General features: G+C 46.2%; 1 protein-coding gene across 3 annotated transcripts in view; it reads left to right on the top strand.

Moving 5' to 3' along the window:
• The window catches only part of MFN1 (mitofusin 1), a 1,384,201-nt gene that overhangs the window by 1,021,257 nt on the left and 338,851 nt on the right, over nt 1-24,093 (top strand). For all 3 annotated transcript variants that reach the window (XM_069618688.1, XM_069618687.1, XM_069618686.1), the window contains 3 exons: nt 19,161-19,263; nt 22,217-22,446; nt 22,869-23,024. In XM_069618688.1, the coding sequence (XP_069474789.1) occupies nt 19,161-19,263; nt 22,217-22,446; nt 22,869-23,024 (489 nt within the window). The remainder of the gene's footprint in view (nt 1-19,160; nt 19,264-22,216; nt 22,447-22,868; nt 23,025-24,093) is intronic.

The raw sequence follows: 24,093 nt of genomic DNA, 5'->3' as shown, positions 1-24,093 counted from the left end.
AATTAAACATGACAATATCCTTCACAGACAGGGGGATTGTCTGCGGAACCTCTAGCATGTGCTCCGTTCGAGCGATGCTGGTAATACATGCTGTGGCCAGTGAGGTGGTAGTGAGGGCCATCCCTGTTAATCCAGGCATGTTTGTTTATGGCATCAGAGTACTTGCCCGAGCTGTCCCCCAGATTACCAGAAAGGAATGGGGAATACCTGCAGGCTTCATTTTCCGACCAGTGGCACTTTCGGAAATGGTTGCTGGTTCCATCTTGTCATTTGATCTGGAAGGCTTGCTTGGGTTTGCTAAAAGGGTTGTAGTACTAGGAACAGACCCTCACAGGTGCCAATGGCGCACTGTGTTGTGAATCGACCCCAATGTACCCCTACGAGAAGTGACAGGCGAGGACCTCTTTGAAGATGGTAATAATGATGGAGAAATAATCCTTGAAATTTGTATGCTCGGTGACATAGTGGTACAATACAGGAAAGTGCAGAGCCCCCTCTTGGTCGTTGTCAGTGGACCACCCCATTCAGTGAAAGTGATTTGCAGGATGTCCCTACACATTTGTGGACAACAAACCTGCACGATGTAGGCATGTTGAAAGAGGTAACAAATGTAAAGATAACACTCAAACCAGGAGCGGGTCAAACAGTACCCCCTGCCCAGAGAGGCAGAAGAACGGATTCAGGAAACACTGCAGGGCCTGTTACAGCAAAGGATTATGGTGCCCTCCACCTCACCATGTAATACGGCTATATATCCTATTAAAAAGGCAACGGGGGCACTTGGAGGATGATTCAGGATTTGAGACGCCTTCATGATATTGTACAGAAAGAGTTTCCACTTGTTCCTAACCAGACATCCTTTTTGTGTAGCATTCCCAAAGAAGCTACCCATTTCATGGTGGTTGATTTGAAGAATGCGTTTTTCTCAGTGCCCCTCCATCCAGACTCCCAGTACCTCACAGCATTCACCCTGGGCGGAAAACGCTATGAGCACCGTCACTTGCCCTAGGGGTACTGTGAACGTCCCAGTATTTTTTAACAGGATACTGCATGAAGATCTAGGGAACATGCAGGTGCCCAGCACAATCATTCAATGCGTAGATGACCAGGATTACGTCCGCTTCCCACGCGCCGGAAGATTGCCCTACCCTGCAAGAAGAAGGAGAACTACAAGACTCTGACCGTGAGGGATCAGGTTCAGACATCTCACTATCCCCCTCAAGGGACCCAACTTGGGACTCTGAAGCGGAGATGGAAGCTCCGAGAAGCCCGGCACAGCCATCGCCACCTGACGACGTGGGTGCATTCCATGCCATGATGAGTAAGGCGTGTTCGGAGTTTGGCCTAGTCCCTGAAGAGGAGAAAAAGGATTGTTTTCTTTTTGATCATATGGGCAAGAGAAGGAAATCCATATTCGCCATCCCGATTTTGGATCATGTCTGGCAAGAGGGCCTGAAGACCATGCGGCACCCGTTCTCTGAACCGGCAGTGAAAGGTCGTTTGGAGAAGAAGTTCAAGGCTCCGGAATCGACTCCCAAGTGCCTGACGTCTCAACCTTCGCCGGAGTCGGTGGTATCGGCGGCGGCGGCGAGAAAGGCCAGGTCTCAACATAAATGCACGACCCCTCCAGACAACGAGCCAGGAGACAGGACGCTTTCGGCAAGAAGGTGCTGTCCGTCGGCGCGACTACAGTTAAAGCAGCCAGCTCCTTGGCGATTATGTCTAGGTATGACAGGGAAATGTGGCACCGACTGGCTCCTATCTTGGAGCATTTGCCCGAGGAACATTGAAAGTCTGCAATGTTGCTAGCGCGGGAAGGAGAGGAGGCCTCCAACCATGCTATAAACATTGCCGTCGACCTAGCCGAGTCTGGTTTTAAGCAAATCAATAATGGCGTAGTTGTACGTAGACAAGCCTGGCTCAAGTGCACTACGTTCAGACCGGAGGTGCAATATAAAGTCTTGGATATGCGGTGTGAAGGGGAGCACCTGTTCGGTGAAAAAGTTGATGAGGCCTTGAAGGACATGAAAGAGGATACTGACACGGCACGGTCACTCGGAGCCCTCCAGATTGGTAGGAATTTTCGTTCCTTTCGTCCTTTCAGAGGGGCCTCTGGTAACTCCCGGTTTGGGTCATCTAGAGACCGAGGTTTCAGCAGACCCTCCTACTCGTCCCAAGGCTACAGGCGTGTGGCCCAATCTTCTCGTAGAGGCAGAGATTACCAAACCTCTAGACGGCGGGGTGCCTAACCTTCGTCGACGAAATATAAACAAACCAAGAACCAACAATGACATGCTTCAGGGCGTCCTGGGGAGTTGAGTGTCTAGTCGCATCGACGAGTGGGAGCGCATAACAGACCGATGGGTTTTGGACACGATTCATCTGGGCCACTCTCTACAGTTCAAGGGTAAGCCACCACACATTCCACTGGTGTTCTCAGCCCAGCCCCACCTTAAAATACTACTGCAGGAGGTGGCGCTTATGCTGCAGAAAGAGGCTATAGAACTGGTCCCAGTGGCAGAAAAAGGACAAGTAGTGTACTCCCGGTACTTTGTCGTCAAGAAACCAAATGGAAAATGGCGTCCCATTCTGGATCTACGAGCGCTCAACAAACTGCTCAAGAATTTAAAATTGAAAATGCTGACGCTTCAGGAGGTGATCCGATCGATACAACCCGGAGATTATTTGTCGTCGCTAGACCTTCAGGACGCATACTTCCATATCCCGATGCGTCGACGGCACAAAAGATTTCTGCGGTTCGTCGTCGGACGAACTCACTATCAGTTCAAGGTCCTCCCGTTCGGCCTAAAATCGTCCCCCAGGAGGTTCACCAAATGTCTGGCTCCAATAGCAGCCTGGTTAAGAAAGGAAGGTCACCATGTGTACCCTTATTTGAACGATTGGCTAGTGAGGGGACTGTCTCCAGAAAGGGCACAAGAAAGCCTAGATGCCACCCTGTCCCTCCTGCAACGTTTGGGCTTCGCAGTGAAGTTCGACAAGTCCTCGTTAAAGCCTTCAAGGACCTTGGTCTTTTTGGGGGCAGAGTTCCACACACAGTCGGGACTGGTGAAGCCATCCCTCGAAAGGATTCACAGACTGCAACAAAAGGCATCGGAATGGGAGGTCGACACCAGAGTATCAGTACGAAGGTACATGTCCCTGCTGGGGACCATGTCGTCCTGCATACCCTTGATAGACAACTGTCGCCTCTTTTTGAGGCCTCTTCAGGAATTCTTGGCGGATCGATTTGCACAGAGTCGAGGACGCTGGTCGGACAAGTTGACCATCAACGGCCAGCTTGTGCAGGCGCTTCAATGGTGGAGAATCTCCATACACCTAACGAAGGGAATGCCCTTACTGGAGCCTGCATTCCAGAAGACAGTGGTTACGGATGCTTCTCTAACTGGGTGGGGAGCTCATCTGGACTCCTTACAGGTTCAGGGTCGTTGGTCATCGGAAGAGTCCTCCCTCCACATCAGCCTGCTAGAGTTGAGGGCGGTGCGTTGGGCCCTAAAATCCTTTCTGCCACAGATAAAGGGCTCAGTGGTGAGAATCATGACAGACAACACGACAACCATGTTTTATCTACGGAAGCAGGGAGGAACTCGCTCCAGGAGCCTGTCGACGGAAGCCCAGGAGATCTGGCATTGGGCCCTACAACACGACATACATCTGTTGGCGTTCCACTTACCAGGAGTAAAAAATGTGCAAGCAGACGCTCTCAGCAGAGAGATGAATTGTCTACACTAATGGGCACTGAACGATCAGCAACCGCACCGTGTTTTCGCGGAATGGGGTCATCCGGCCCTCGATCTCTTTGCGACGAGAGACAACAAGAAATGATCCCAATACGCGAGCAGATGGCCACAACAAGACTCGCTAGGGGACGCGTTCTCCTTCCCGTGGACGGGCAAGTTTCTGTATGCCTTCCCCCCCATTCCCTCTCATCCGTCGGACTCTGCAATGGATCCATAGATATCCTTGTCGGGGGATCCTGGTGGCCCCGTATTGGGCCAGACAAGTGTGGTTCTCCGATCTACTTCACCTCTCAGCGGCAGAACCAATGAGGTTCCAGAAGATCCCCAACCTTCTGTCTCAGGAGAAAGGGACCGTTTGGCATCACGACCCGGACAACCTCAGTCAGACGGCCTGGCTCCTGATTTCGCCGAGTTTGGCGCGTTAGCGATTCCAGCGGATTGCCGTCGTATTTTGCAAGCCGCAAGGGCACCTTCCACAAACACTTCATACACATACAAATGGAAAAGGTTCTGCATATGGTGCGCAGGTCAACCAGGTGTGGTCCCGCGGGCGATCACACCGGAACAACTCCTACCATACTTGTTGCTCCTGGCAAATAACGGGTTATCTCTTTCATCTATAAAGGTGCAACTAGCTGCCATCTCGAGATTTACTCGGAAGAGACATTCCACTCCACTGTTCAGTGACCGCCTAGTTAAGCACTTCCATAAAGGCTTGTTTCAAACCTTTCCTCCCAAGAAGAAGTTTCCTCCGATCTGGAGTGTGAACCTGGTCCTGGCAGCCCTGATGAAACCCCCTTTTGAACCAATGTCATCGACATCATTAAAATTTTTGTCTTGGAAATTGGCTTTCCTGGTGGCCATTACTTCTGCTCGTCGCCTGTCGGAAATACAAGCTCTAGTGATCGACCCTCCGTATTTGAGGTTTTTCAGTAATAGTCGCGCTGGCCACTAACCCGCATTTCATACCTAAAGTACATTCCATGTTCCATAAACACGCGGCTATAGTGTTGCCTACATTCTTTCCAACACCGTCTTCAGTGGCAGAGAAGACTCTCCATACATTGGACGTGAAAAGAGCTTTGAAATTTTATCTCCATCGCACTCAAAGCTTCAGAGACACGAGACAACTCTTCGTAGCTTATGGTCCTGCGGCTAGGGGTAAAGCGATTTCAAAACAAGGACTATCCAGATGGGTGTCTTCGGCCATTTCTTATTGTCATTCCGAGGCCGGAAAGCCGCTAGACAAGCGTCCAAGGGCCCATTCGACGAGATCTACATAGTCGTCGACGGCTTTGTGGTCTGGCATTCTGCTGGGGATATCTGCCAGGCGGCTTCCTGGTCGGTACCACATACGTTTACCCGACATTACCGTCTCGCACAGCAACATGCTGAAGATACACAGATGGGGCGGGCAGTACTACGTCACATGTTCCAATAAGGTAAGCCCCAAGTGGGGTTGCATCCTTCGGCAACTATGCTTTAAAGTGTCGCGTCTTTTACAGTTAACATGCTATAATGTGATGTGTTGCAATAGTAAGTGGGCACTGTGCTTGTTGTGAGGTTGGTTTGCATACACGCCTCCAATGTTGGGGGATACTGCTATACAATCTATTCTAAGCATGTGAATCCATGAAAGATCCAATGCTGGAGAAGGGAATAGTTTCTTACCTGTAACTCCTTTTCTCCAGCATTGGTATCTTTCATGGATTCACATGCGCCCGCCGGCCTCCCCTGAGCATGCAAACCAGAGATCCCCCCATACTACTTTGGGGGCTGAAATCTGAGGGAGCCGCGGGGGCAGAGCTCTATATACCCCTACGTCCTAGTGGCGCCGGCGTGCGCGGCCCAAAACGACATAGATAGGACACAAAAGTGTCGGAATTTTTCCTGTGGAAAATATCTATATATAACTTACCGAGGATTCCCAGCCTGACGACAGGGAATATTCTAAGCATGTGAATCCATGAAAGATACCAATGCTGGAGAAAAGGAGTTACAGGTAAGAAACTATTCCCTTCTCTCACTCCAGCAGCACACTCATGACAGCAGTACTTGCGCAAAAAAGTTCAATGGGCCACAAACCTCTAACGTACTACATCGGCACGCTCGATTCCGTCATGCAGGGGCAGTTCGCTTGCGAAGAAGCCTCCGCAGCCTTTGCCATTGAAAAACGTTCCACAATTGTCATGGGATGCTCAGTAACTTTATACATTGAGCACTCACTCTTCGCAATACTAAACCGCTCCAAGTCAACACTCACCACACAAAGAGCATCAGCATATGAAATAATACTGTCCAGCCCCAATATCCATGTAGTGCAGTTTAGAACAGTAAGTCCTGCCACATTTATCACCCAATCATGCACATCTGAGGACATACAACAGCATGATTGCTCATTAGATACGCTCTGCTCTCCTGGAGCGATCACTTTCTCCTTTCCTCCCATCTTTCCCTCTCTACCCCTCAGGCCAAGCCAACTCCAGCACTGCCACCTACCTTCTCGGTGATCCGGCCAAATGAAGCGTGTCAGTTGAGGCTTTCGCCGCCACTTTCTCATCCCCGCCCACTTCGGCTGACTTACACCCCAGCACAGCCCTTTCTATGCTCCACTCTGCTATATCTGATACTCTTGATGCTCTTGCTCCTGGCATGAGGATCCACATGAAGCCTAAAGCCAAGTGCAACTCCTGGTATGTCTCAGACCTCGTCACCCTTAAACTCAAGTGCAGGGTGGCTGAGAGGAAATGGCGTGCTTCCTGTACATCCTCTGACAAACTTGCCTGCCACCTGCTCCAAAGGCAATACCGGCTCTCTGTCCGCACCAAGAAGAGAGCCCTCATCCAAGCCCGCGTCTCTGGCACATACAACAACTCGGCTGAACTCTTTAAAATCGGCAAGGAGCTGGCCAATACTGCTGCAGTCTCCACCTCTCCTGTGCCCTCCCAGGTCCTCTGCATGGCACTGGCTACTCATTTCATCTCTGAAACTCCTCTCTCTCTTCCTCTCCTCCGCTTCCCTCTATCCCTGCTCTTCCTCAGGCCCTTCTGTGGCCACCTCTCCTCCCTCCTTCTCTGCCTTTCCCCTGTTCTCCCCAGATGAGGTTTCTAGGTAAGTCTGATCTATGAAAGTCTCGTCAAAACAGGTTCTCCCCTGTTTCTCTAAAACCATCAAGGACCACATTGACACCCTGGCTCCTGCTTTGGCTGACTTCTGCAACCACTCCTTTGCCACAGAAGTCTTCCCTTCCCCCCTGAAGCACTCCCTTGTGCACCCTCTTCTTAAGAAACCCTCAGCTGATCCCTCCTGCTCGGCTTACTACGGCCCAATCTCCATTACTCCTTTCCTGGGCAAACTCCTGGAAAAGCTAGCCATCTCCCAGCTTAAACTTCACACTGAATCGGTTGGTTGTCTCCATGACCATCAGTCTGGTTTTAGAGCTGCCAGAAGCACGGAAACTGCTCTCCTGAACATCCGTGAGGACCTGCTCTCCAACCTCGATTCCAATACCCCCTGTGTCTTCATCTTACTTGATCTCTCTTCTGCCTTTGATACGGTCAACCATGCCATCCTGCTCAACCGTCTCTGTGATAACCTGGGTGTCACCGATCAGGCCCTGGCTTGGCTGACCTCTTTCCTCTCCGATCAACCCTCCCAGGTCCAAATTGGGTTATTCCTCTCCTCTATCTCGATCTCTACCTGTGGTGTTCCCCAGGGGCCTAACCTCTCTCCCTGGCTGTTCAACCAGTACCTGGCACTTCTTGCCCATCGCATTGCTGCTCTCTGCCCCAACTTTCAGTGCTATGCGGATGACACCCAGCTCATATTCAGGCTCCCTTCCGCCACTTCTGCTCCTCTCATCTGACTGTTTGCTATCCAGGAGTGGTATACCGCCAATGATCTCTGCCTTAATGCCAGTAAGACTGAGATTCTCCTCATCGGCACACCTGCTTCCTCCTTTCCTGTCGCTCTCTGGCCGGGCTTTCTTGGACGTCCTCCTTCTCCCACCTGTGAGGCTAAAAACCTTGGGGTCATCTTCGACGCCACACTCTCCTTTTCTCCTTACATCTCTGACGTCTCTAAGAAGTCACACTACCAGCTGCACCTCCTCGGAGGTATTCTTCCTTTCCTCTCCTTCTCCCAGAAGCTCACTGTCTCCAGAGCTCTGGTTCCCTCTAGGCTGGACTACTTTAACAGCCTTTTTCTAAATCTGCCTGCTTCTACTCTCCGCCCTCTGCAGCTCATCCAGAACAGGACTGCGAGACTTGTCCTTGGCCTCAAGCCCAGGGATCGTATCTCCAGCTCTGAAATCATTGCATTGGCTCCCAACGGCTGCAAGGATTAATTTTAAGACCCTTTGCATTGTCCACAAGGCCTTCTGGGGTCTGGATCCAAAAGACCTTCAACTCTCCCTTTGGAAATGCCTTCCTACTCGAGCTCTTCGCTCCTCCACCTCCAAATCCCTCAGGGTCAGTCGCTTCTCCAAGCAATGAGTTGGGGGTAGATATTTCTTCGGCTGGGACCTCGCACTGGAACAGCCTCCCTGCCTCTACGAAACTTGTTTTCCACCCCTCTTGCAGTAAAGGTGAAGGGGCTGAGATATTGGACACACCTCTCTGATGTTTGTGGGGCACCACAGGATGCCACACCAGGGGTCCAGACAGAGAACAGCAACACTACCTAAAAATCATAATTCTTTGCTGACCATATTTGTGCATGTGAAAATTATCGCAGCACATGCATTGCTCCTAGAGCATGAGTTACGTAAACTAAAACTCCCTCTCTTTTTTCTCTTTTTCCCCCATCTCCTACTCCCCATTTTTCCAAATTCCGCAGGTGCAACGATGATGGAGATGTCACCACTAAGAGATTCTTCAAATGTAGATGGTGGTAGTAGTAGTAGAATTAGTATTACTAGGGCATACAGCTATGACTGTGCCCTACATTTTATGGCAATTTTGTTTACTATACTTATGTTTGTATTAGGTATGCATTGGGGGCTATCTTTTATCTGGGCTGGCGATCTAAAAGAAGGTTGGGGTCCAAATGGGCCTGGAACAGGAGTACACCTGTGAACGTTACAGGATTAGATTTGAATGAAACAGCAATACCCTCAAATGTTACTGTATCTCTTTTTAATGTAACTGAAATGACATTGAATGCCCCCAGTTCTACCTTCAGACACTTTACAATAGCTAAAATCACCTCTACCCTTTCCCTGATCCGAATGAAAGGATAAATTTGAGTACATCGGTAAAAGCAGTTGAAATCCCCTCAATATAAACTAATGAAACAGATTATAATAGCAACCCTCAAATGACAATATGTAATAGTACAATAGTCGAGCTACTAATGCCATGGGTAAAACAAACCCTATGCAATGCTAACATTACTAGAGAGACAATACAAGTGGGGAAAAAGGCCCACGCTGCGCAGTAATGGAAAGAGAAGGCAAGTGTGCCAATGCAAATATGATGCATATCATGGTTTAAATCTACATGTGGTGGGAGACATTCACCACCCGAACACTCAAACAGTTGGTACTCTGACACGAGTGCAATGGGAAGGCGAATGACTAATGGGAGTTGCTACGTCTGCTCCTTAATACTGCATGCATCTGGGGCACCCAAGGGAAGTACCCATGATAGAAACACAATGGCTGATTCACCTTGCACTATGTAGGATCAAAGGCACTTTCAGGCACGCAACGTCCATCTAGAACGTATCGGTCCCGATCCCCAAAAATGCAAAACGAGTTCCAGCAACCCCAACTGTCTCAAAGAATCGCACCTAGTGATGGAAGGAGCAAGATATGTCAATAATGAATGGCAAGAAACAACACATGCATTCTGGGCCGAAGGACTATGGAGCTGTCTAAGGAAGTTGCAATACTCGTGGAACAGACATGTGAGCAAACATGGACAGAACATATCACAAAGCTAACTTGGATTACGACCCTCGAGAAACCAATGAAGGTGCACCCACAGAAAATCTACAAACAATTTAACCTAACTGTCATAGTGCCCAATCTCAAGAAAGGCACAACTGCACTGATGGATTATTACTGGGTCTGCGGCCAGCAAGCATACTTGCACCTCCCACCTTCTTGGAGGTGCTACTGTTCGTTAGCAACACTGCATTCTGCCCTACTGATCGTACCAAAGGAGCACCTGAAGGGGGGACTCCTGCACAAAGGTCCCACTGTGCCCCCCACCGAAGAATCTTGACGTACAGAACCACCACCAACATTCCAACTACGCAGAAAAAAAAGAGCATCAAATTACATTTCCAGCGTCTGAGCTGCTTGCACAAATACATAAAGAATATAAGCTCTACAATTCAGCAGAGAGATGTTTTGCATCCTTAGTGCCCAGCATCCAGATATGGGCCAATGCCAAATGGCTCCAGATAGTTAGATGGGAATCAATCCAACTGGCAAATGATACTGAAGAAGTGTTCAACGTCATCAAGGTGGAACTAAGGGCCCTAAGACTTATGACAATGCAAAATAGGTACGCGTTGGACCTCCTGACGGCTATTGAGAGCGATGTTTGCAAAAAGATCGGGAGTTCATGTTATATATTAGTTCCTTCTGAAGATGCTGAAAACGGGACATTGTCACACGTCATCGCCGCTCTACACAAGCTAGGGGTGAAAATGAAGAAAGAAGGTAGGGTCAAGGAAGAGTATTGGTTCACCCTGGCCTTCAGCTGGGTCCCGTTGTGGCTTGGAACATTGGTGAAAATGCTGGTCCCTATCATCATGGCTATCCTGGTGATCTTTTGCATGTGCCAATTAGGTCTCCGGTGTTGTGCCACAGCTGTGTCTAATAGTGCAATGATGATGGTGACTATTGGGAATAATAAAAGTGGAGATTCAAATTGAGCAAGATGACCGCCCGCTCAGCACGTGGTCCCCATCCCTATTGGTGATGAAGTTGACACCTTGTACCACACAACCATTGTACCTCCCCCTGATTCTGAAAACTATAAAGAAGTGTGGGTGGACTTGGCGGGTGACAGGGGGCTGGGGTTGCATATACATGACCTGCACACCTAAACGGTATGCGCAGCGTGGGGAAAGCTTAAAGCATGTGTGCAGGGCGTGGATGCCCATAAAGGCAGCATCAGCGTGGGGATGAAGCAGAAAGGCCCACAAATTAGGGTAAATATGGGGGGGGGGGGGATTTGTTACTGCAAAAGTAACGAAAGGGGGAAATGTTGGGATGAAAATCAGCCTATCCCATCCCCCTAGACGTTTCCAATTAAGGCGAACACCATATGAGGTGATGTAGCACACATGGGGGGAGTAATCCTCACTATCGGGCAACATGTAGAGGCGCTGTAGCGCTTAGAAGTAGATGCGCAGCACTAGAAAACCTATAGCCCATGACACTCCATTTTGTATTGGGCCCAAAAGGGATAAGCTGCAGGCGCGCTGTTCACATTCTTGGCTCACTAGGCCTAATTCTCGTGAGACAGACTGACTCCTCAGAGCCCCGTTCTCACAGAAGTCCACTTCCCCCTTGTTTCTTCAGTGTTAATATTTAGTATCTTCCAAAGGAATGCGCCCTGCAAGAGTGTGAGACAACACTAGGCTCTGCGCTGCATCCATTCATGTCCACTTAACTGCCATTAGGCCTCTAACCCCCACCCAGCCAGTCCAGAGCCAGCCCCACACACTGATCCGACTCCCCCACCTTTGCAGTCCCCGATAAGCAAGCGACCACCCTGTCCGAACACAAATCAAGTGTTCATAGAAGATCTAAGCATGCGCAGCTGTATTTCTTTCAAGCATGAAAACATATCCCTTGTAACACGAGGTACAGGGAGGGATAAATTAAAGATCAAAACCCTGGTTGTGGCGACCTTGAGTGCGGGAACTGCGGTATCAATAAAACCCTGAATGTGTGGGTCAGCGTGACTGTATTTTATCCTCCCTTCCCCCTGGCACCATTTCCTGTTTCGCCCAGGTTCCTGCCCCAATGAATGAATAACCAAGCTTAGCATGTTTAGTTTAGACAGAAACAATGTATTAATGTGTTCTCTGACCTTCACCGCGAGGGTGAGCCCAGCTGACCACGTGGATCCAGACCGACAAGAAAGAACCACCCAATTACTGCCTGACCTCCCCTATGGAGCAGGCTCATGTGTAGGGTACCTCCAATCAGTGGCACCCAATTGTACTATATATTATGACGAGTGTGGGGTTTTTAAGCCCCTGTTTGTAACTGTAACGGGCAGAGCGCTCTCTGACAGCAGAGTCCTTTGCTGATGTTTCTATTCTGTACAATCAAACCTTGTTATCCTTGCAATGCTATCTCCTGGCCTATTTCCCTAGTGAGTTGTTTTTATTCTGGAGTGTGTGTAAAAAGGGACTTGCCTTCAAGGCCTATGGCCCTGGTTTAAATCTTTATTGTATTTATGTAATGAAAGCATTCAGAGGTCATTGTACTATATAAGGGGTGACGGAATCGGGATCTGTCTGAGGTAAAATGTCAACCGTGCACTGGAAGACAACTTTCTATAAATCCCTGCGGAAAGGATTTGTTTGCTTTCAATTAAGGAACACCACAATTATGTCCACATAAGTAGCAGTGTTAAAGTATAAAATCCCTTTTTATCCGCAACCGGTCTATGATTGAAGGAATTGTGGACGAATGTTGGAGGTCTCTGGGGCGAGCAAATCTGTCCTCTACATGACCCCTGGCGATGGTATATGGGGTACCCCCAGCACCTCTCCAGCATCCCATCATTGTCGATATAGCAGATTCATCAACTGCCTAACGTGGGACAGGCCCCTTTTTTGACACACCCTCTCAGATGTTTTATGGTAGCATTAATAAAGGTTCCCTTACATTTGAAGAACAGAGTCAGGGTGTGTGATTGCATAGGATAAAGATACACAGAACTCCATTGCATGAAGGAAATGAGGAGGGGCAGTGTAGGTGCAATGTACTCACCACATCCTGCATACTTTCTCCGAGCCATGTGTCCCAGGATTGAGAATGGCCAGGAATGGAGTGCGACTCTGAGCCCACAGAACGTATGCGTACTGTGCAAGAACAGTACGAAGAAAAGAATGCTGGTACATGCAGTCGAGGTAACCAGCCGGAGTGCAGGAAAGCCAAGGTGCCATGTTGAACCTGTTTGGTTGAAAAGTGGTAGAGAGGGCTCTTAACCCCTCGACCTGCAGAGACCTAATGATCCATGAAACAAAAACATTAAATGAGAAAATGGGGGCAAATACAGGAGGGATGTTGGCCTTAATATGCCCGCCAATGGCAGGACCCTGAATTAAGAACAAAAGGGCCTAGCCAATAACTGTCATTATTGAGCCACTTGAAGGTCAGGACAAAGTATAAACGTAGCCGAGAAGAGCCCAGTGGTGCGGCAGTTAGGGCAGTATTCCATAGAGTTGGTATCTTAGCAGCAAGAACACTGGAGGAGGTGGGGGTTGGGGGAGGAGAACAATAGATGGCAAGACACAAACCAAAACTCTTAAGAGGCCTTTGGGGAAAAGGTACAAGCAGCCTACTGGGGCCGTCAACTCAGAAACTGGCGGTGGCGGTGGCGGTGCCAGAAACTACTGAGAACGAGCAACTTAATTGAGCTAATGGGGGCCATAGCCCAGGAACTAGTGGACTCATCAACAACAGATGGACAATTAGGTTGGTGGGAGATATTGTCACCCTGCTGCAGTTGGTGGTTGGCAAGTACTGAAGACTCTGGGAAGATGGAGTAGGCCTCTTGTAGAGCTTGTAGTAGGCTCAAGTTCCCTTGGCTGGCTGGGGTTTCTAATTGCTGCACCCAGGAAAGGACCACGGGAATGACAACCTCCTCCCCAAAGTGTCCCCTGTGACAAGATGGCAGAGTCACAAGCTCTGGCTCTTTAAACCTCCATGAGACAGCTAGTGATCTGACTGATGTTTCCTGGGGTGGTAACCCTGGCCGCTTGTTAGATAGGGAACTGAACATTGGTCTCTGGACACTCCACCCTTTATATTAGACTATTGCAACTTATTGATTGATTTAATTTGTCATCCTGGCTCTATTGTTTGACGGTTCATTGTTCGTTTTAGTTGGTGTAGAACCTGTAGGAATTTCTCTCGCATGATTCTCCATCCAATCCCCCTCTAAGAAGGGCTGAAGAAAGCTCCCGAAGTAGGGCAACAGGTTTTGACAGGGGGAGGGACAGGGAAAGGTACAAGAGGAGAGGAATGTCCAGTATTGTGACCTGCCAAACAGACTTTCCTTTGCTAGTAATAGACTTTAGTTGTCCTAAGACCAGTGGCTATGTTTCTCTTAACATTAAATTGCTTTTGTAACCCTCTCTCAAATAACCATGTCTCGAGTATTCTGCTCCCCATTAATTAATTTTTGCAACTATGTAAGATAAAAGAACCATCAAATACCTTACTTTCAAATATAACAGCTTCGCAAGTACATTGCAAAAATACTCAGTAAAGGGATAGTAAAAGATTCCAGATCCCTCCATGCAACACAATCTAGGAGACTAACCGATACAGATATACTCTGCTTATAAACCCAAGAAAAGAGGGAATAAAAGGGTTAGTGCAGCATAGCAAACTGGTCCAAAGTCCATCTGACAGTAAGTCAGATTAGAAATGCAGCACTGGGACTGAATATGCCCCAGTTCACCACTAGAAACAGAAATAAATTAACCACAAGTGGTCTACTGTAACATCATGATTCCCTGTGCACAGAGTGATGTTGACTTCTTTTTTTTAACTAAAATCTCCAACACATCACTACGTACGTTCTAAAATTAGACTTTGTTCTAAAAACCTGAGGGCCCGATGGTGGAAGAATTGCAAAATTTCTTGATTCGGGTAAGCACGTTTTGAAGATGTTTAAGAAGATTTCAGAATGTTCTCCCATAGGAAACACTAGGGCCATACCCTATAGGTCTGCCACTGGTATGTGAAAAAGTCAGTTAAGTTCTTGTTTTTACCCCACAGGTGCAGCGGAAGCAACTAGGAAGAGTTTCAGCCCAATGTTAGAGAACCCGCAGGCTAGGAAGAACTGGTTGCAAAGGGAGCACAATGCCTGCTCCATCTAATGAATACAAATTTTAGAGAGGACCTCAAATACCCCCAATACTCCCAGACCCAAGGGACCACTGAGAACAGAACCAGCTGCCAGATCATGGCCCCTGTACAGGTACCTACTGCTCTAGTTGCAGTGAATTTGGCCCCAAAACGGAGCATGCAGATGAGGGGGGGAGTAGAGTGGACGGGGTTGGATGTTGGGTTTACATCTTGCAAGCAGAGGTTGGAGGCTCCAAGTAGAGGGACTTTTACCAACTGCCACGGGAGGGTTCAGACAAAGGTCCTACTAAAGAGACGCCTCTCAAGAAAGCATAAAAAGCAGAAGACTCAGCATCCATGGAGACAGCGACCTGAGCACTCAGGAACCCAGCCAAGGGCCCAGGTCAGTTTCGGGGAGCAGGAGAGTGCATCCAACCAGAAGGGAATATTACCTTGACTAACGGCTGGTTGTGGTCCATTAGAGCGGAGGCAGAGTCGCAACAAGCCTTGAGTTTTTGAAGCCAAGAAGACTACAAACAATCCCTCTACCTTAGGCACTAAGGCCAGAAGGATGTTACCAGGGGTCCAGCATTCAAACAAAAACCCCTAAAATGAAATTCAGTCTGAGCAGGCAGTCTTGGAGCATTTTGCAAAGGTGTCCATGTTTAACAAACTGGTAAGTTCCTCCATCAGTGACAGTCAGTTTCCCCATGGTGCCTCTACTTCGGCTGAGCCAGGAAAAAAGCTGCAGCAAATTAGATGAAGGTTGTACTTCAGGAGTTCTGTCTAGGAAGTGATGCAGTTTGATATTTGCCCGAAGTGCAAGTCGGCTCCTGGTGATAGACTTTCACAGATGGCTCAACGATCACTCACTCGCAGAGAAGGTTTAAGGGTTTTTATTGAACTTTTTGTCAGGGTACTAGGGCTGTCCCTCTCTTGTCTAATTCCTCCGATACCGCCCTATCCTAGTTATCCCCATTGCCTTGGTTAGTATATACTGCCAGTTTCTCCCTTCTGTCCAAGTTCTGACTTGGTTGGGTAAGAGGACCTGAAGGCCAATGCCTTAGTCTGTCTAAGCTCCCTCCAGGACTTCCTAGACTGGCCCTTCACTATCGATGTTGATAGCGGCCTTTCAGACACAATGCCCGACTCAGACCTCTTCCTAGCGTGCCCACAGGTTCCTCTCCCTCTCTGATGTCCCTTTCACTACTCTTCTTCGTCCAACTCCACCCAACGTCATCCCTTCTACTCCCTACATCTTCCTCCTCTGTCCCTCCAATGTCGCGCTCTCTCCTGCCTTCACACTGCTACTCCCGCCTCCACACTGCTACTCCCGCATCCACACTGCTATTCCCTCCTCCACACTATTACTACTCACACGCATTTGTTTCACTCTTCATTCACTCGCTACACTTCCTGTAACACTCATTCACTAACCTTGCATGCACCCTCACCGCTCAGTACTGCTTGCTCCCAACAACCAGTACAACACCTTGTTCGCAAATCGCCTCCGTGCTCCAGTTCAGCTTCCTTCCTCCTGCTGGTCTCTTGGTCCAACACCACCTCCTCCTCCACTGACTTCCCATGAACAACACACAACTTCCTTCTTCTTGTTGCCTCTTATCCTCCCCCTCTTTATCTGATGGTATTTCTGTCCCTGGTCAATATGGCCCTGTCTAGGAGGTCTTGCAATCATGGCAATTTGCAAATAGTGGTTTCATCCCCTCCCATTTTCTCTTTGCAGGGCCGCTGTGCTGCAACAATGGCAGCCATGCTACACAGTGTGCAAGTTTGTGTTAGGGGGCCATAGAAGGCCCCCTAACACAAAGGTAAGTGCAGTCCTGTCCAGTGATTGCCATTCCGCTTTAAGTCACCAGTGGGTCTAGGATAGCTGCAGCGGTTCTGATGCTATAAATGCCGGTGCTGGGGAGTGGGTTGTGGCACTTGGGAAAGTCACGTATGATCTCCGGTTCATCTTTCGTTGGCTTGCTTGCTATGATCTGTGGTTCTGATAGATGTAAGTGGATTTTGTGGGGCACTCATGGGTTGCTGTCCTTTGGGTTGTGTCTCTGCCTTGGTGCTGCTTCTCTGGTAGCTCTAGAAAAGAGAGAGAAATTGGCCAGCACTTTTGTCGGGAGCTATGGTATGATGCAAGTTATTAATGACATGCACTCGGTGTGAGGGAGGACAGGAAATGGGGCCCTCTGAACTGCCACCATCCCCTCTTGGGTAGGACTGGACCTGGCTTCCACGTTGGTAGGCCTCCCACACAAGGCAGAGAAGGGTTCCCATCTTCTCATGACAAGGTCGGGTTACTGATCTCATCACATGCCTTATACCTAATTTTGCACTCCATTCCAGAGAACTTGGTAGTGCAGATCTGCAGCATCAGATCTAAGGTGAATCCCTTCCCTGGGGAGATTTGGTGCATTTGGTGGAACGTCTTTGCCACTGGAGGCCTTGCTCCAAGTATAACAAAACCTTTTGTACCCTGGCTAGGTATTATCTACCTTTTATGGCATATGGCCAAGGACGTGGGCAAAAACTTAGTGCTCACAGATGGAAAGGACTCTACCAAGCAGATTCAAAAAATCGTCTTGACTGCATTCGGAACGTCAATGAGAACATGGCTGTCGTAATTAAAAAACACTTGTGGATGAGGATATCCAGCGTTTATCTACAAGCCCTTCAGTGTGGAATATCTCTACCTTTGCAGCAGAGTATTATTTTGGGAAAAGCCAAATCTTATGGGCAACTGCCAGCTCTTTGGCCCTGTCCATTGTAAAAGGATGGTTAAATTGTACTGACAACCTTGCGTAAATTGAGAGAATTTTTGTAATTCTATATCTAATTGCTGACTTTTATCATTTTTTAAAAAATGTATTATTTACTTACTGTTGTTGATTGAACTTTTGTTTCTTCCATTTTTCATTTGTGAAAGGTTTTCTAAACAAAAGCAATGGAAAAAAAAAGAAAAAGTCCACCTCCTTGGGGTCACGTCACTGTCTGACTTCTCCTAAGCTTAAAATGAGTCGGCCGGTTGTTCATCGGCTCTCGCATTGCTTCTCCGTCAGTTCTACTTCATCCTCTGGACTGAGGACGAGCTTCCTTCCATGGACTTCTCTTCCCCAGGTTTGAGTTTCCCAGGCTGTGCAGGCTTGACACCTGCTTCTCATTTCAGCAAGTCCTTACACTGTTTTTATCCCCTGTTGCTGGGTCCTCCCCAGCAGAGGATCAGAGCACTTCCTTTGTTTCTAAGAGGCATTATTTATGCCCCATTGGGGCCAACTCTTCCCAGTACTGACTATCTTCACTGAAGGAGTTGTTGTTATTGCTCCTTCGCTCTTCTTCTTCGCACTACTATTGGATTCCAAGCTATGGCTAGTCTTCATGTCTTTTACTCTTCCTCTTCCCAGTGATTTTTTGGTCTTGAATGAGTAAAAGAAGAGATCTTACAATACCAAACAGTAGTTTCTTCCGGTTGGAATTCTTGTAACAATAAAGGCCAGAGGGTCTCATAGGAAAGAGGTTTAGGGAATTCCTTCACAGAACCGGAGTCCCTATCCCCAATAGGGGAGTCTCTCGCTGTGCGGTTCCACTTACCACCACCCCTGGGGGGAATGTTGCATTAGCGGGCTCATTGACTAGATCCCATGAATCGTCATAATGTGCACATTATCTTTTATTTTGTCCTCCTAACTTCTTCCAATTAACACTTGTAGACATAATGCCAGCATTCAGATGCATCCAGAAAATAATGGTGCTGTGATTGGTTAAAGTCAAGGCACACTAGAATGTGTGAACGCTTTCACCTTCATGGTGATGGTTTAGTGCACATTTTGTTAACCCTCCACACCTTGTATGTAGAGTCTTTAGAATTTACTCCGTTCCTGATTAGCACTACCTCCTGCCAAGTCAGCAGCCTACAGTAATGAAGGCTCCCAACAATGTATCCCCCTTAAATCTCACTTGGCCCCGTTAAGGTGCCCAAAGTTTTTTGCAGTAAAAGTCCTGACCAGCTGGCTACCTTGTGGGGCATACAACCCAGTCCTGTGACCACCTTCATTCACAGCAATAAGTCCTAATACTCAGTAGTTGGGATGAAGGGCTAGTTAAAGACGTCAGTCTTCACATTTGATACCTATGGGGCAACACACCTCTCTACCCACCAAGCAAAACCTGTTAAGATGCTCAGTGAATCAGTGACCAGCTACCACTAACCGTTTGTATCCTTGAATTCCCCATAAGGCTCAGTATTTTGCAAAAAATGTAATGTTTCTGCTATTCTAATCATTTGAAAGCTATATGTTTTGTACCAAGGTCCAAAATTAACTTACTTTGTTAAATATTAGGAACTTAACCAGCACCTAGAGGAAAGCATGGGAAAGAAATTGGCAAATCGCTGTTCCAATGCAGTCAACGCATCCATGCTGAAAGCACAAGTGGAGATGATTGGTAATACCTTTTTCCTAAGTTGTGAGATATCAATATTTCAGTTCTTAAACTGCCAGTTGAAAAATGTGGTTTTAACAAGGTTGTGGTGCTGTTGCAATTGTGTGAAGACTGCTATGGGAGGGGTTTAGCTTAGTCGAGCTTGCTGGGAATTGGTAGAAAAGGGGGAGGAATGTATAAGCCTTGTTCCAAACAGGCTACACAGTGATTTGTCAATACCTCATTCTGTATGCCAGGTAAAAGGGAGACAGAAGGGATTCAAGGTTGGTTTTAACAGACTTCTCCCAATTATTGTGGCATTCAAGGCAAGCCTTTTGGCTTGGTCCTATTCTGAAAGGCTTTTCGGAAGTCTGAGGGACCTTCAATAAGATTTCACTAGAGTCTTGCCTCATCCTGTAACAGGTGACTCGTATTAACAGCTGGTGTCGTTGGTGCACATTTGGTTACTCATATTGAAGGAGTTTGTAAAATGAGATGAGGAAACAAAAAGGGTCCAAACTTCATTTACTATCTTTTGGAGACCTACAATGGCAGGCCATCATCAAACTCTTCCAGGAGATATGGTATAATGTCCATGTGCTCTGATTTTTTTTCTTTCCTTGTAAAGGTGTGGCTGTTTATTTTTAGAAATGGCAAGCTTCTCCACGACCTTTGCCAATGCAAGTTTGAATATTGGGGGAAGTTGGCAGGAGGGTTTGGACTTGAGTGCCTTCAGTAGAGGGCTAATGATCACATGTTTCGAGGTTTTGCACAAAGGGGCGTCAGACATATTTATTGTTTGATAGTGTGCCAGGGTGAGACCCATGGTTGGGAGAATTCTGATATAGTAGTTACTAGACACGTTTTGGCATTGGGCTTTCATACTGGTCTGCTAAGGCAATGACTCTAAATGCTGATGTCTGGGAAAGAGATGAAGATCTGTAGGTGCACTCTGGGTTCATGGTGAGTGTAGCTATTGGGACTGATGGAGTGGGTGTGTTATCTTTTTTTATTCCACATTTTAGTGTGAATATGTCTAGGAGTGCATTCTGAATGTAGCAAGCATGTTTATTTGCTGGAGAACCACAGTTTTTCTATCGGGGTTCAGGTATTGTGTGGAATCCTGCCTTAGAGAAGCAGGTTGAAGACTCAATGTATTCCTACATATAGAGCAGACATACGTTTTGTGCCTCAATGCTTTACCAAGGCTGAAAACCTAGTAATAGTTATTTCTCCTACATAAGAAAGAGCCAGCATAATAAGAGCATAGAAGAGAAAAGAGGGGAATCTTTATTAGTGTGAATACCATTTTATCTCTCATTACAATAGATTAAAGCAATATTTAGATTAACGTGTTATGCATATAAACTGTGTAATGTTTGGGGGCACTACTGATTATGAAAGTTAATTTACAATGAACCTATTTGGTTTTTCTGCCTCCTACACTAATTAGTTATGTAAATCTGAAATTTGCAACTCCATTTTTATAAATATGCTAAACTTTTAATTCTATCAAAACAACTATTTAAGTAACAGGAAGTTAACATGTTACATACGGTCTAAGGCTTTTCTAACTAACTGTTAGTCTATCTAGGCGGCTCATAATCCTAAATCCATTGCTTATTTATAAAGAAAATGCATTTAAGTTGTCTGTGTTGCTCTGATGTTTGTTATTGTGTCTTAGCTATGATTGCTAATAAGCCTACTTAAATGCCTAATATTTCACTTGAGGGAGAGAGCGTGGGGCGGGCAAGCTGGCATGACCAGCCACTATTCTGCAATCTATTTTCCCCTGTGAGGAAATGTTGCTATTTTAAGTAATTCTTTTTATTATAATAGTGTGAAAATAGTTAATTTAAATTTTACGCACTATCAAACAATATATCTATCTTAAAATGTAATTACGAACACACATAGTTTAAATCACGAATAACAATTTTCACTTCAATTAATAATCGCCTAATAAAAATTGCAACAGCATCGGTCTCGAAAAAAATACAAATCGCCATAAGAACATGCTTCGAGAGTAATTAGAGACCTATTCACTGTATAGTATCCATAGCACATTAATTATTCTTAATAGCTGCGTCAATAACAATACAGAGTTTCATGAGAGCCATCACCAGGGATACTTTACAGCCAGCAAGACATTGTGTCCAAAAACTATCTGTTAATGAAAGAGAGATGGTGTACACATCTTTGTAAATAAAGAGACCTAGCCCCCATTGATACAATATATTGAAGTAACTGGGGTCTGCAGGTTTCTTGCTGTCCCCTTTGGCTGCAAAATCTACAGATTTGATCCTCTGGATGCTTCCCCTATCTTGGAACCATCATGGCCAAGCATGGAAGTTGATTGAAAAGTTTCAAAAACTAGCACCTTATCAAAGGACTAGGGAATTTGTTTAGGTATAGCTGCATCTTATCCACGATATACGTGGGATATACCGAATCCTGCGTGGGTTTTAAAAAATATATATATTTTTTTATACCTATAGGGACATGTCACAATTGTGTATGTTATCCCAGCGACTGGCCCCATTTTGAAGTTGGTTGACCAGTTCTACAAAAGTAGTAATTTCAAATGATATAGCAAGATCTTGGACAGTTGGGTTATTTTTGTATTGGCACAACAATGTTTCTTAGTGAAAAGGTGTTTTGTACATGATCGGAAATCCGGATATAAATGTATTCTTTTCGAATTGTTATCTTATTTGGTTTTATTGGAATGCGAATGAGTCTGAGCCAGGTGCGGTTTAATTTTGTGTTAATCTGAGTGTATTTATGATGGATTAGGAAAATAAATGTTTATGCAATCCCTCAAAATATTCTTTACGGAACTTCAGTAGCTTGTCTAAAAGGTTTGGCTTAGTTTGTAGAGTAAATATTTTTTATTTTAGTTGTCTGTTTTTCTCTTTGCCCATGACTGTAGACTGTTTGCTTTGGAAGAGTTAATAGGTGCTCTTTTTATTTTCAGACCAAGTCCAATGTCTGTTGCCAGCAGAGGTTCGGAATGATCTCACCTTTCTAATTCCCTGTAAGAAATTTGATCTTAGCTATGACTTGAACTGCGAGAAGCTGTGTTCAGATTTTCAAGAGGATATAGAATTCCATTTTTCTCTTGGATGGACCTCTGTTGTCAATTGCTTTATGGGCCAAAATGATGCTCGCAGAATACTTCTAGGATTTGCACAGCCCACCTTCCAGGTATGCATCTACATTCTCTGTCTATCTCACCAGTCGGACAAAATTCAAGAAAAGAATATTGGAAAGAAATCCCACAAATAAGGTTTCATAAGTTTAATATAGTTGTCAAATTTCAAAACGAATAAAACAGCTGGCGATTGGAATGTTCTCAATTATGATTTGGTTCCTCTGCTCAAAATGTTCATTATAAATGTTTCAGGGTGAACGTCTGAAGACTTTGAAACCCATCAGCAATGCCTAGAAATGCAGACACAAAAAAACAATATTCACTTGTATAATTAATATCGTCCTAAAACTAAAATGTTTAGAATTATTAGCGCCTCTTGCATTTCATTGAAAACAAGTTATTTTAACCAAGGGAAGTTACAAAGGATTGTAAGCAGGTATTTTGTTTTTTTAATTGCATCAATTACACTTTGCAGATTCCTCGTCCTTTAATAGCCACCCCAACTGCTGCTTCCCAGCCTGCCTTCAACCCAGGGAATGCATCCCAAGAAGAACTTATGGCCTCAGTTTTAGCTGGCTTGGCCTCACTGACATCACGAACTTCAATGAGCGTTCTCATAGTCGGAGGAGTGGTAAGTGATTGCAGAACTTTAATTCTACTGATCTGATATTAATCGAATGGTAGCACTTTTACTTGTTTTTGCATTAAAGTGTGCGTTAGCTACCTTGTTTCAATGGAATTCTGGCCTGATTCAACAGAAATGCTTTCCTACTAATTGTCTCTTTGATTCATGGAAAATGTCTGATTTAAGTTTTGAAATTTCAGGAATGAGGTTAGCTAGGTGTGTTGTCATTGCATTACTATTCATAGGTGCCACTTAGGGTAAGGGAATGCTAGCATGTTTTGGATTTTTACACCTCTTCATTAAGGTCAAGACATACATTTGGTTGCGCTTAAGCAATAGGTAACTAAGTGGCTTGCTCCAAATGGCCTGCAGAATCTAGTTAGTTTGTTTCAGCTGAATTTCCGGCACTTACTTCATATCCTCTGTACCAGTTTGCCTTATGTTGCTAGTCTGTGGAAACCGATCTGAGCTTACAGCAACTGATGTGCCTAAAGAGGCATCCTGGTAGATCCTGACCTCAGACTTGCTGTCTGTCATCCTTCAGTAGGTATCTGGCCAGTGAAGGCCAGTAGGACTCGTAATAGCCTCACTCTTCCACGCTCACTGTATTGCCCTATAACTGGTATCCCACACCCCCTTGCCATGTGCTAGCATTTACCACTTTACTTTGCTGCTACTTATTCCACTTTCTGTGGTACTGTACCACTGAGGCCTTTCAGCTCAAATTAGTTTAAAGGGATCCCCTTAAAGGGCCAATCAACTGTTTCCACCCTAGGGAAGTCCTAGCAACTTCTCTACTCCATATTTACTTTGACATTGGTGTTGTTGTGACTGGTCTGCTCCACCCTGACTGTATGGTAAGCCTCAAAGTCATGGGCCTGATTGCCAACTTAAAGCTCCCCGAGACATTAGGGGAACTGGTTGACCACTACCATTGGGTTTCCCAAGATGAAATCGAAAAAAAGACTGGATATAGGCAGGATATGTTCTCTTGGAGCTGCGAAGCTGTTTGCCTTGCAGACATTTTCTAGTAGATGGTTTATTATTTCTACCTATCCACCGGTCTCTGGTTTGC

This window comes from Ambystoma mexicanum, chromosome 10 (genome assembly GCF_040938575.1).
Source record: "Ambystoma mexicanum isolate Mex_15411 chromosome 10, UKY_AmexF1_1, whole genome shotgun sequence".
Taxonomy (NCBI): Eukaryota; Metazoa; Chordata; class Amphibia; order Caudata; family Ambystomatidae; genus Ambystoma; species Ambystoma mexicanum.
The sequence above is the reverse complement of the archived record's forward strand: the minus strand, read 5'-3'. Positions and strand labels throughout refer to the sequence as shown.